The 12,817-nt window shown below is 39.7% G+C and overlaps 1 protein-coding gene across 1 annotated transcript; it reads left to right on the top strand.

Annotated features, from left to right (window-relative positions):
* Positions 1-1,344: 1,344 nt before the first annotated feature.
* Positions 1,345-10,517, top strand: LOC124867277 (fibulin-7). The gene is made up of 8 exons (XM_047363647.1): positions 1,345-1,535; positions 6,099-6,258; positions 6,348-6,518; positions 7,735-7,860; positions 8,085-8,261; positions 8,347-8,481; positions 9,016-9,151; positions 9,897-10,517. Exons 1-8 carry the CDS (start codon positions 1,467-1,469, stop codon positions 10,258-10,260), a joined length of 1,338 nt encoding a protein of 445 aa, XP_047219603.1. The 5' UTR covers positions 1,345-1,466; the 3' UTR covers positions 10,261-10,517.
* Positions 10,518-12,817: the final 2,300 nt, after the last annotated feature.

The following is a 12,817-nucleotide window of genomic DNA, read 5'->3' as shown; positions in this document are numbered from 1 at the left end:
CCAATCATGAAGAAGAAGTTTTTAGTTCTTATTCTCCACTAATCTGGAATAAGTTTGCAGAAAACTGTAAAAGCGCTGAAAGCCTAAGTTGCTTTAAATCAAGATTAAAAACGTATTTGTTTAGAGTGGCCTTTGACTGTGCTATCTAAACATTATTAGTTAAGCTTTCAATCCAACTTTTCTTTCATTTTCTTATTAATCATTTTATCATTAATTTTTATTTTTTTTATCTTTTCTATTATCATTGTATCATTTTAATTACTAGTTTTTATTCTCGTTAATTATTTGTGTTCGTTAAGTATTTATTACCTTCATGCCACTGTAATGTACTTTTCCTATTATGTTTCCTTTTTCTTTTTTGATGTACAGCACTTTGAATTGTCTTGCTACTGAAATGTGCTATATAAATAAACTTGCCTTGCATTATAATTGGATATGAATTGTACCTGTTTGTCTGGTGAAGTGCTTTGAGTTTACACTTGCTGTAAACGGGTGCGGTATCAATAAACTGACCTTCAGGTTGATCATTAGTTAGAACCCTAAGATAGACAGTAGGACTTTCATGGTTTTATACAAATCAACATATTACTACTGCAATAATTTAAAATGGAAATTTAATTTACTGGTCATGTGGTACCAAAAAGTCAACATTGATGGCTAACATGATGCAGAGGTGTATATTACAGTTTTAGATTGGCATGTACTACCATCAAGATAGCATATTTTACTGCTAAGTCCATTGGTATTTTAGCAGGACGAAGCTGGACTTCTTCCTGCAAGACTTTTCTTCCTGCATGACTTAAAAAACACAACATTAATACTTAACTGGACAGATCTGGTTCCTGCTGAAAATATTTCCATGCTTTTCAACACTTCCATTAGTTTTTAACTTTGCTGCTGGTACAGCAAATACAATAAATTCTATTTCTATTCTATTCTTTTATTCTAACGATCTGTTTGTTGTAGGCTACTTTTTTTTTGTGTGTATTTGCCATATGTTCTAAATTTTTACAACTTTGAGGCACTTTTCCGAAAGGGTTTCCTTTCCTATCGTAAGCTGGGATCTTCAGTCTTATGCAGGTAGAGATTATTTCTTCCAGAAAATCTCAGAAGATTTATGCATGAATAGTTTAAACCAGTAAATGCAAAGGACAGGGATGCATACACAGTATTAACATGCTACTTCAGAGGGCACAGCTTCTCTGTGGGTTCCCATATTTTGAAGCTGCTTGCCTAGAGAGGAAGTGATTTCCAAGTTAAGTGAAGGGATAATAATGTAGTCACATTTTTCTTCCAAGTCTCCTTTCCCTGATTGGCTGCTGTAAAGTAAACCCAGCATTCCACTCTACAGCGGCAGCAGCTTTTCCAGTCAGGAGCTTTTCCTAACCTGACGTTCCGGCTCCCTCCCAGGACAGTTTTACTCTTCTGACAGCTTTCAACACACCAGAGGACTGCTTATTGAAAAAATGTTTGCATCAGCTGTGAATCTCATTGCATTGGTGTATTTGTGCTCTCTCCGTCCTACTTTTGGACAGGTAGGAATCTCTCCAGCAAAAAGTTCTTAGCTAATGTGTAGAACAGGTCAAACCTTTATCTAAGTTTATCTAAATGCTTTCAGTCTCAATAATATTTGCTATACAGTGTTAACTTCCAAATATCTTCATGCTATGATGCATCCATGAGCATGGTCCTGAAAGTCCTTACTGTATTTTAGAAAGAAAACCTTTACTTGCCTCTGCTCTGCATGCATGCTTTAGAAACAACATGCCACAGTCTGCCAGGGCTGAATTCACCACTATATCTATGCTGTGCTTCACTGCAAGGCTTCAGAACATTTCCAGGAAGCTGAGAGTCTGTGAATGAGTCTATTCAGGCCGTTACATGCATGACTGTACCTTCATGTACAGTATTTGTTTGCATTTTCCTGAGATGTGGTCAACATGAGTTTATGTTTACAAATACATGTAAGAGCATGAGTACGATGATCTAGGTCCTTCAAGCGATATATGCTCCCATATGTTGTTTATTTTGATTAGATTTGTTTATATTTTTACTGTTAGTCTGAGCCAGCTGTGGTAAAATCAGTGAGTTAACAGGAAGCCACGTAAAATGCTATCTAGCATGAGCAGAAAGAGGCCTTTGAGAGCAGCACTGTGAACACCAGCCTCCATGTCGTCCAGATGACTGAAGTCTTTCAGAATCAGAATCAGCTTTATTGCCAAGTTCGTACATACAAACAGGAAATTTGACTCCGGTACACTTTGCTCTCTGGGTTGTTTTTTTGTTTTGTTTGTTTTTTTGTTTTTAAATGCGTTATAAGATATATATATATATATATATATATATATATATATATATATATGCATATATCTTTATGTCCTTAAATATACATATATAAAAAGGTGCATTTGCAACTTCAGTATGCACTTGTTTGGTACTCTATTAAATGTTCATCAGAGAAACAGCTTGGGGGAAGAAACTGCCTCTGTGGCGGCTGGTTTTAGTAGACAGTGCTCTGTAGCGACGGCCTGAAGGTAAAAAGCTTTCCAAACCTCCGTTGAGCCTGAATAAAGAGAGGTGTTTTCAGCAAATATTGGCTTTTCTTACATAACTCGTCCTGGACGAAACAGTAATTGATGGTGCAAAAAACATGCATGAGATGCTGGGCAGGTGGGAGTATGATGCAGATGAATGAGTGTAGTGAGGGGGAACACACAACCTTAAAACAAGAATGTGTCCCTCCTCTCCCTTTCCATCCACTAAAAAGTAATATTTTACCACAGGACGGACAGTTACCAATAGTGCAAACTGAACCCAATAGTTTTTTATTTAGATCCATTTTCAGTGATAGCAATACACATACAGGTCCTAATCAAAATATTAGCATATTGTGATAAAGTTCATTATTTTCCATAATATCATGAACTGAAATATTTCAGGTCTTTTATTGTCTTAATACGGATGATTTTGGCATACAGCTCATGAAAACCCAAAATTCCTATCTCACAAAATTAGCATATCATTAGAAGGGTCTCTAAACGAGCTATGAACCTAATCATCTGAATCAACGAGTTAACTTTAAACACCTGCAAAAGATTCCTGAAGCCTTTAAAACTCCCAGCCTGGTTCATCACTCAAAACCCCAATCATGGGTAAGACTGCCGACCTGACTGCTGTCCAGAAGGCCACTAGTGACACCCTCAAGCAAGAGGGTAAGACACAGAAAGAAATTTCTGAACGAATAGGCTGTTCCCAGAGTGCTGTATCAAGGCACCTTAGTGGGAAGTCTGTGGGAAGGAAAAAGTGTGGCAGAAAACGCTGCACAACGAGAAGAGGTGACCGGACCCTGAGGAAGATTGTGGAGAAGGGCCGATTCCAGACCTTGGGGGACCTGCGGAAACAGTGGACTGAGTCTGGAGTAGAAACATCCAGAGCCACCGTGCACAGGCGTGTGCAGGAAATGGGCTACAGGTGCCGCGTTCCCCAGGTCAAGTCACTTTTGAACCAGAAACAGCGGCAGAAGCGCCTGACCTGGGCTACAGAGAAGCAGCACTGGACTGTTGCTCAGTGGTCCAAAGTACTTTTTTCGGATGAAAGCTAATTCTGCATGTCATTCGGAAATCAAGGTGCCAGAGTCTGGAGGAAGACTGGGGAGAAGGAAATGCCAAAATGCCAGAAGTCCAGTGTCAAGTACCCACAGTCAGTGATGGTCTGGGGTGCCGTGTCAGCTGCTGGTGTTGGTCCACTGTGTTTTATCAAGGGCAGGGTCAATGCAGCTAGCTATCAGGAGATTTTGGAGCACTTCATGCTTCCATATGCTGAAAAGCTTTATGGAGATGAACATTTCATTTTTCAGCACGACCTGGCACCTGCTCACAGTGCCAAAACCACTGGTAAATGGTTTACTGACCATGGTATCACTGTGCTCAATTGGCCTGCCAACTCTCCTGACCTGAACCCCATAGAGAATCTGTGGGATATTGTGAAGAGAACGTTGAGAGACTCAAGACCCAACACTCTGGATGAGCTAAAGGCCGCTATCGAAGCATCCTGGGCCTCCATAACACCTCAGCAGTGCCACAGGCTGATTGCCTCCATGCCACGCCGCATTGAAGCAGTCATTTCTGCCAAAGGATTCCCAACCAAGTATTGAGTGCATAACTGTACATGATTATTTGAAGGTTGACGTTTTTTGTATTAAAAACACTTTTATTTTATTGGTCGGATGAAATATGCTAATTTTGTGAGATAGGAATTTTGGGTTTTCATGAGCTGTATGCCAAAATCATCCGTATTAAGACAATAAAAGACCTGAAATATTTCAGTTAGTGTGCAATGAATCTAAAATATATGAATGTTAAATTTTCATCATTACATTATGGAAAATAATGAACTTTATCACAATATGCTAATATTTTGAGAAGGACCTGTACACTCAGTGGCCGCTTTATTAGGTACCCCTGTCTAACTGCTTTAATGCAAATTTCCAATCAGCCAATCACATGGCAGCAACTTAATGCATTTAGGCATGTAGACATGGTCAAGACGATCTGCTGCAGTTCAAACCGAGCATCAGAATGGGGAAGAAAGGTGATTTAACTTTGAACGTGGCATGGTTGTTGGTGCCAGATGGGCTTGTCTGAGTATTTCAGAAACTGCTGATCTACTGGGATTTTCACACACTACTATCTCTAGGGTTTACAGAGAATGGTCCAAAAAAGAGAAAATCCAGTGAGCGGCAGTTCTGTGGGCACAAATGCCTTGTTGATGCCAGAGGTCAGAGGAGAATGGCCAGACTGGTTCGAGCTGATGGGATGGCAACTCAAATACCCACTTGTTACAACCAAGGCATGCAGAACAGCATCTCTGAAAGCACAACATGTCGAACCTTGAGGCAGATGGGCTACAGCAGCAGAAGACCACACCGGGTGTCACTCCTGTCAGCTCAGAACAGGAAACTGAGGCTACAATTCACACAGGCTCACCTGGTCTGATGACCCCCCCCTTTAGCTACCCTGAAATACAATCTCAATGCCGTGATCTAAGCCTTTTCCTTGTGGCTCTGGCTGAATGCCCTCCACCCCAGTCAGAAGTTTTTTGCAGCTTTTAACAGGTTTTATTCCAGGATCACCCTGTATTTAGCTCTGTTGTCTCTGTTGGTAAAAGGTTTTACCACAGCATGATGCTATCACCACCATGTTTCAATGTAGTTCAGGGATTTACATTATTAGTTTTCTGCCACCCATTGCTATTTGCATGTTGACCAAAAGGGTATGGTCTAATTTAATTATAGCACCTTCCACATGTTTCCCTGTGAAAAAGTGCAAATGAAACCTGTATGTCTTTTATTCAACAAAATTCTGGGCAGCAGTACCAAATGTAGAGGGAATAAAAAATGTGCTGCAATTTTCCAATTTGTATTTGTAAAATATCCTGAAAGCAATTATTCCTTCCACTTTACATTTCTCCATTACTTTGTGTCGGTCTATTGACTTAAATCCCAGTAAAATACATTGAAGTTTGTGACAATAATGTCAAAAAGATTGAGTGGCTATGAATGCTTTTTCAAGGTACTGTATGATCTCCTGAACACATGAACCTCTAAATAGCACAAATGTTCCTTTCAGACATTTGTTTATGCACTGAAGCGGTTTGCCATCTAACACAAATATCTGAAAAATGAAATGTTCATAGTTTTTAGGGCGATTTATTTGTGAGTTTTGTTATTGAATGGCGCTAGAAAAAGTTCTCACTGGCCCATAAATCAAAGACCTCAGTGGCTTGTGGTATCTCACTTCAGAAGATCTTTCTCTGTAGATAAATATTTATTTTAAACACCCTGCAGCAGGAGCAATTGCTGTAATAAAACATAAATAAATTCAGGAAAACAGCATTCACTTTGAAGAACTAAATGTTCTTCAAAGGAAGCTTTATGCAATTTTACACATTCATAGTGTACTCTTATAAAGTGCTTAGTCCACAACAATCCACCAGTTAAGGCTTTACGATTTATCACAATCTAAAGCAGAATTGCTGAAAATTTTTATTTGCAACAGCAGCCCCTTCTGAATTTGGCAGACTGTTCTGTTTTGCTCCAGGACTGCCCAAATAGACAGGAAATCCTAGGTACCCTGAAGCAGGTCCAGAAGCTATTGTCTGCCCATGAAGCTTCCTGTTTGCAGAGTCTACGCAACCTGAGAAAGAAAATAAATTCACTGCAGAGCAGTGCGGGGAAGCAGATCGCAAAACCAGTAAACAGTAAGCAAAAAATGTAGAAAAATGAATTTGTGTGAAAGTGTATTTAATTTTACTATGATGTTTATGTTTAATATCTGTATTTCTATAAGGTACCTGCCCAAAACTGGATGGACCCATTAATGGGAGGAAACTTGGCAAATCCCACAGCGTTGGCCATGAGGTCCACTTTCTGTGTGACCATGGATATGAAATTGTGGGATCAGAAAGCAGGGTTTGTCAGGAAAGCCTAACCTGGACTGGCCAGCACCCAACATGCCGAGGTTTGAGTCAAGTCCTTTGCTGTGTGCTCTCAATGTTGAGAGACATTTTCTACATTTCATTCTCTTCTTCCTCCTTCTGTCTCCTCAGTTCTTCTACCACACCATCACTCTACTCTTTAATCGACTGATCACTTTCACAGTCTTGTAAGGATCAGCTTTGTCAGCCTTTCATTCTGGCATATCTTCATAAGAAATGTTACTGTTTCCCATATAAATGCATTTTGATGTGGTATGTGAGCATTTTTCTTTTTTTATATATGTTAGGTTTTGTCCTGAAATAGTCTGATGCTCAATACTCCATTCAAGCCACTTTATCCCTCCTGACTGTTTCCTGACTTTGAGATAACAAGTCAAAGGCTGTTTGATTGAACATTGACTTTCTTACAAATTGGTAACACCAAACATTGGCTTGCTTTGCCCTATTATTTTTGTCATGATTTATGGGTGTTTTTGGGTTCTTCTTCTTATTATTATTATTTGGAATGTATGTACCTGACTTTTTGAAGTGCCTTGAGACGACATGTGTTGTGAATTGGCGCTATATAAATAAACTGTATTGAAACTGAATTTATTATTATTATTGATAGGTTTTGAATCATGCTTCTGTTTATTTTCCTGGTCATGCTTTAATTTTTGTCTTCTAGTTCATGTTTTGTCAAGTTAGGTTTTTTGGATCTGGTTATGCTTTAGTTTCATGGTTTACTAGTTGTGTTTAAGTTTGTATTCAAGAGTCTCTGTTTTGCTCCAGCCACGTTTTGTTCTCCCCTGTCTTCAATCATCTTCATTCGGTTCACCTGCACCTAGCATTCAGTCTCCTCGTTTCACCTGGTTCTTGCTCCATATATACACATCTGTTCTGTTCATTCCTGGCGGAAACATTTTGGATCACTCTCTCTGTTCATATCTTGTCCTTTGATTATGCCAAGCCTGTCTTGGCATGTCCAGCCTGCCCATGTCTGTTTTTGCCTTCACCATCTGTAGTAGGTTTTGTTAATTAAATCATTTCACTTACCGTCATGCTGCCTGCTTGTCTGCATTCCGGGGTACTCCGCTACACAAACCCTGACAATTTACTCATATTCCTGTCTTATGCATCCATATGCCATGATGTCTTAGTGGGTTGAGATTCAGGGTTATTAGGTTGTACATGTCCCATGATCTGCAGGTTTCCAAGGTTCCATCCGTGCATAACCTTGTCTCTGCATTCCTCCCTCAGACTTCAGTGAGTGCGCATCATCTCCCTGCCTGAATGGTGGGACGTGTGTGGATAAGGTGAACAAGTTTTCGTGTGTCTGTGCCAAAGGTTGGGCTGGAGAGACCTGTCAAAGCCCTGTGCCAACATGTGAGTTTAAAGCACAAAACGCACATACCATGCATGTGTGAGAAGTGCACTTTTCTTTCCTTAAAAGTCAGTTTTGGTGTTGGGTGATAAATGGATGTACAATTCATGTAAATGCAAGTATCACAGTTTAAAGGTTACTAATACTGTCTATTTTAAAGTCTGTCTGGAACCGATGCAGGTGAGGTTCGAGTATAAATGCTAAGTTTGGTCATGTGTTCCTTCAGTCTTCATCACCAGGACAAACACTTCTGCTGGCTCTGCTTCAGCTGCTTCCACCTTACCGGCTGCCACAGCTGGGCTGCACGTTCGTCCGTCACGCTGCACTACAGTGCAGGGGACCACCCACTGCACCTGTGAGCAGGGATACACCATCTCTGCCAGAGACAGCTACAGCTGCACTGGTCCGTTCCATAATTTCTACTTAGTCGAACTCTAACAACAAATGTTTGTTTGGGATGTCTAATGTGCATCCATTATTCATTGCAGACATAGATGAATGTGAGGTCTTCCATAACGGACCTGCGGGAAAATTGTGTTTACATAAGTGTATTAACACCGCTGGAGGCTATCGCTGCTCCTGTCCTGCCGGGTATAATGTTACTAATGGACGCAGCTGTAAAGGTGCAGTCCCCATTTTACTTTTATCTGTCTTCAGTTTTGTAAGGAGTACTTAACGAGAACATAACTGAGAAGAGTGAAGGGTGATATGTTGAGGATGTTTTGAGGCCAGTTTATTACCTGTACATCCTGGTCAAAGAAAAACAAACTTAAAACATCTTAAAAATTAATTGTGTTTTAAAGATACAGAACAAGCAAAGCGAGACAAATACATCAAAATGGGACAAAAAAGACAAAAAATAAAACATTTTGAAAGAAGTGAGTAAAATCTTGATGTAAATGACCAAAATTATGATTAAAAAAATGTTTTTGGACTGTGTGAGAACTCAGAGGCTACCCACATAGATATTAGAAAAACATGCAAATACCACACAGCTAGTTTAAGCTGCCAACATTTTAGATTGAGAGCCCAGGCAAATAACAGCACATTTATATTTATAAATTTTTAAATAAAGTTCTAAAAACCAACAATTAAATTATTATTTTTCTGTACATAAACTAATTTATTGAAATTCCTGGTTACTTTCTTTCCCACAGATATTGATGAGTGTGCCACCAGGCAGAACAACTGCACAAAGGATCAGATGTGTGTTAACACATACGGTGGCTTCCAGTGTGTCCAGGTCGACTGCCCCAAAATCCCTCATGCTACATATGTCAAAATATCACCCACGTAAGCAAAATCCCTAATATTTTCTTTCAAAATCAAACTACGTGTCAATTTATTTCTGTTTAGTTTCAACACAAAATAAGGAAAATGAACATCATTGCACATATTCCTGATAGACAAAACAATCTGCAAGGTATTTGCACCCCAACAATACTTGCCTATACACTCATATGTGTTAAAACACATAAATAAACATGAAAAGTTACTGATAGGCCTTTTCCACCGATGCAGTTCGGAGCTAGTTCCGGTTCCCGAACATGATTTTGAACTGGTGTCACGCGTTTCCAAAACAAACAAAAAAAAAGAGAGGTTCATGAGTGCCATGTACATGATTATGGTTAATGTCAGTTTTGTTTAGGTTTTTGTGTGTTTCTTAATGTTTGCATCAAGGAAAACATCAATTTAAACATTTTTTAAAAGGCACGCATTTGTATGAGCTGCCTGTGCTGCGGGTGAAAAATTGTACGATCTTTAATTGTCCATTGGCCTGACAAAAACGTTTCAAGGGCTGAAAACGGACGCACTTAGTACACCCCGGCTATAAATCAGCGCAATTTTTGCATTTTTTAAGAATGGCAATAGAAAAAACTTTGTTTAATTTATCAATTTAGGGATTATTATTTAAATGAACAAATCAAATGTATATCATCTATCATTTCCGACCCTGTTCCAACTGTACCAACTATATCTTAGGGTAGCTTGTGAAAGTACACACAAGGCTTCTCACTTCTCCTTTGATCTCTTTCAGGCGTTGTGAACGCAACCCCTGCCCTTTGGACAACAGAGCCTGTTCTCAGACCCCAAACGTCTTTTCCTATCATTACCTGGCCGTTGTGTCCAACCTGTCCGCCCCACGCGTCATGTTCAGAATCTCAGCCCAGAGGAAATTAGGCGACATGCTTCGCTTCACTTTGCTAGGGGGAGGTCAAGCGCGCCGCCACTTCACAGTTCAGCGTTCAGACCATCAGACGGGTCAGCTGATGCTGGTGAGTCCCGTGCAGGGCCCCGTCACTCTGGAGGCAGAGGTGGAGATGAGTGAGCTGGAGAAAAGGGTCCAGCTGGGAAGGTACCTCACCAAAATCACCATGTTTGTTTCCCAATATGAATTTTAAAACAGTTAAAGAAATATATTTCACAAAGATCTAGACGAATGTAGAAGTTGAAAGGCAAACAGAAAAACAGCACTTACATGAAGCTGAGCAAGAAAGAAGTAAACCATCTATTCTGAATTAAACTATCAAGCATGCTGTGATTATACTGGTGATCCACACATGATGTATTTTGCCTTCCTTAAATGCTGGTCATAATACTTGTGTGATAGACTGTCGTATTTGTACCATGGTGCCATAATTAAATATCAAATAAACAATTTACCGTCTGGTCTTTTATTTTGTAAGAAAAAATGTGCTTACAGATTTGATGAAATCTGTAAGCACACTGACGTAAAGTGAAATATGCAGCAAAAATAGAGAAACTAAATGTGAGCTGTGGCTGTTAGAAACCGCAAAGTCCTACAGGACAGAGCCAACACTGTTCAGCACAGAGGCAGCTAAAATCAAACTGCTGAAAAGGGTTTCTGTGATCATAATGCTAAAATAAATGTAAAATCTGTACACTCACAAAAAATACATGTTCCACACACCTCAAATGGATTATTTGCATGATTATTTTCTTGTTTTATTCAATCGAAGATGCAGTGCATTTCAAAAGTATTTATGCACTTTTAACTTTCTGTCACATAACAACCACAAACCTCAGGGTATTATTTTATGTAATGGACCAACATAAACATGATTGTGAAGTGGAAGGTACATGATGCAGTGATCAAGTGTGGCATGCATACAGTATATGTACAGCTCTCCTTACTCTGCTACTCCTAAATAAAACTTAGTGCAACCTCCTGCCTTCCGAAGCCACCTAACTAATAAATAGATTACAGTTGAGGATAAATACAGCTGCTCTGCAAATGTCATGTTGAGGTTGAGGAAGGACCCAAGTACAGAAAGTAGTAAAAGTGAATAAAGGTTTTAATAATTAAAGGAACTTACAAAGAGAACAGGCGATGACACGCAGCATACGGCATGGAGCAGGGTAGCAAACATGGAACAAGCAGGCTAACAGTAGAATCAATGAGAATAACCAGATAGCTTAGTTTTATATATGGGGAGCAGTAAGGCGAAAGGCATGGCAAGCAGGTTAGAGGTAAAACAAAAGGATAAACTGAGAGAAACACCTAACAATAATGGACACAGGGAAATTAACTGATATGGCAAAACCCAAATGGCAACAATAACAACAGAGTATGGTAAGACCTATTTGAACATGATAAACAAAAATTAAAATGATGAAAAACTAGACACAAATGAAAACTATTATCTAACACCCCAGGAACATGACATGAAGTAAAGATCAGAGGTCTATAAGGGAACAATGGTGCACAAATAGAATCAGACATGGCCTGACAGCATCTTTCCAAGAGGCAGACAGAGATCAGTGGTAACTCTGGAGGAGCTGTAGAGATCCAGAGTTCAGGTGGAAGGATCAATTGACAAGACAACTATCATTTACACAGTGACAAGAAGAAAGCCATAAGAAGTCCCGTTTGCAGTTTGCAAACAGGATACAGAGTAAAAATGAAGGTGCTCTGGTCAGATAAATCAAACTAAACCTTTTGGCTTTTATGCAAAATGCTTTGTCTGGAGGAAAACTAAAACTGCACAACATCTTAAACACACCACCCCCATCATGAAGCATGGTGGCAACTTTCACCTTCCAGCAAGACAACGATACTAAGCAGTTAGGTAGTTTTACAACATTTTGACTCAGAGGGGATGAAATGCGCACTACACTTTTCAGCCTTTGCTTTTCTTTTCACATAACATTGTGGTGGTCCATCAAATGCAATTTATTGAAGCTTGTGGTTGTAAAATGAAGAACAAATAGAATTGATACAAAGCCTTTTGCAAGGCAGTGCACCTTTAAATGTACACCTGTGTGGAGTGAGGGGGAGTAGTTACATAAGGTGCAATAAACAGAGGTGTTTATCTACAGAAGGCCCTCCTTATTAAGGCTGAGAGTCACCAGTGACCCTGGCTTAGGGGGACAGATGAGCTTCATGAGATCCTAAAACAAGACTGAAAGTTGGGTGTAGAAGAAAGACCCACAAAAAGGGAGACAAGGAGAAATGCTTACAGTGTTGACCGATTAATGCCTCCCACTCAGTATAGATGCATGCTGAATTAAAAGCTGCTATCCTTATTACCACCAAAGAAGAAGAACCCCAAAGTGGACACAAATGAGAGTTATTACAGCAACACAAGATGTGTTTCCTGTCCAACAATGCTATAGCTGCGATTCCTAGACCCAAATAAAACCCCAAATCACTCATCTGCATCTCATATTTCCTGTATTTTCCCTTTCTATTGTTTGTGTCCCGCTACTTCATAATAATTACACAGTTAGGGCTCAGAGGATGTCGACCGGCATTGAGTACCTGGCCTTTTGTTAAGTCTTCGGCCTGTTCTCTTCATCCAGTTGTATCCTCTGTTTTTCCCTGTCTCCCTTCTCCTGTTACATCTATATCCCCACCATCTATCCTCATTCCTTCAGCTCCACAACTCTTTCTCTACTGTTTCCCCTGAAATAGCCAGCAATAAAGCTATAGTAATG

This window comes from Girardinichthys multiradiatus, chromosome 4 (assembly GCF_021462225.1).
Source record: "Girardinichthys multiradiatus isolate DD_20200921_A chromosome 4, DD_fGirMul_XY1, whole genome shotgun sequence".
Classification (NCBI taxonomy): Eukaryota; Metazoa; Chordata; class Actinopteri; order Cyprinodontiformes; family Goodeidae; genus Girardinichthys; species Girardinichthys multiradiatus.
Note: the sequence above shows the minus strand (reverse complement) of the source record. Positions and strands in the feature narration are given on the sequence as shown.

Coding starts and splice junctions, on each gene's coding strand:
- LOC124867277 (XM_047363647.1), top strand. CDS start 1,467: ATGTTTGCATCAGCTGTGAATCTCATTGCATTGGTGTATTTGTGCTCT. Junction 7,861..8,084: donor TCAAAGCCCTGTGCCAACAT/GTGAGTTTAAAG, acceptor GTGTTCCTTCAG/TCTTCATCACCAGGACAAAC. Junction 8,262..8,346: donor AGACAGCTACAGCTGCACTG/GTCCGTTCCATA, acceptor TATTCATTGCAG/ACATAGATGAATGTGAGGTC.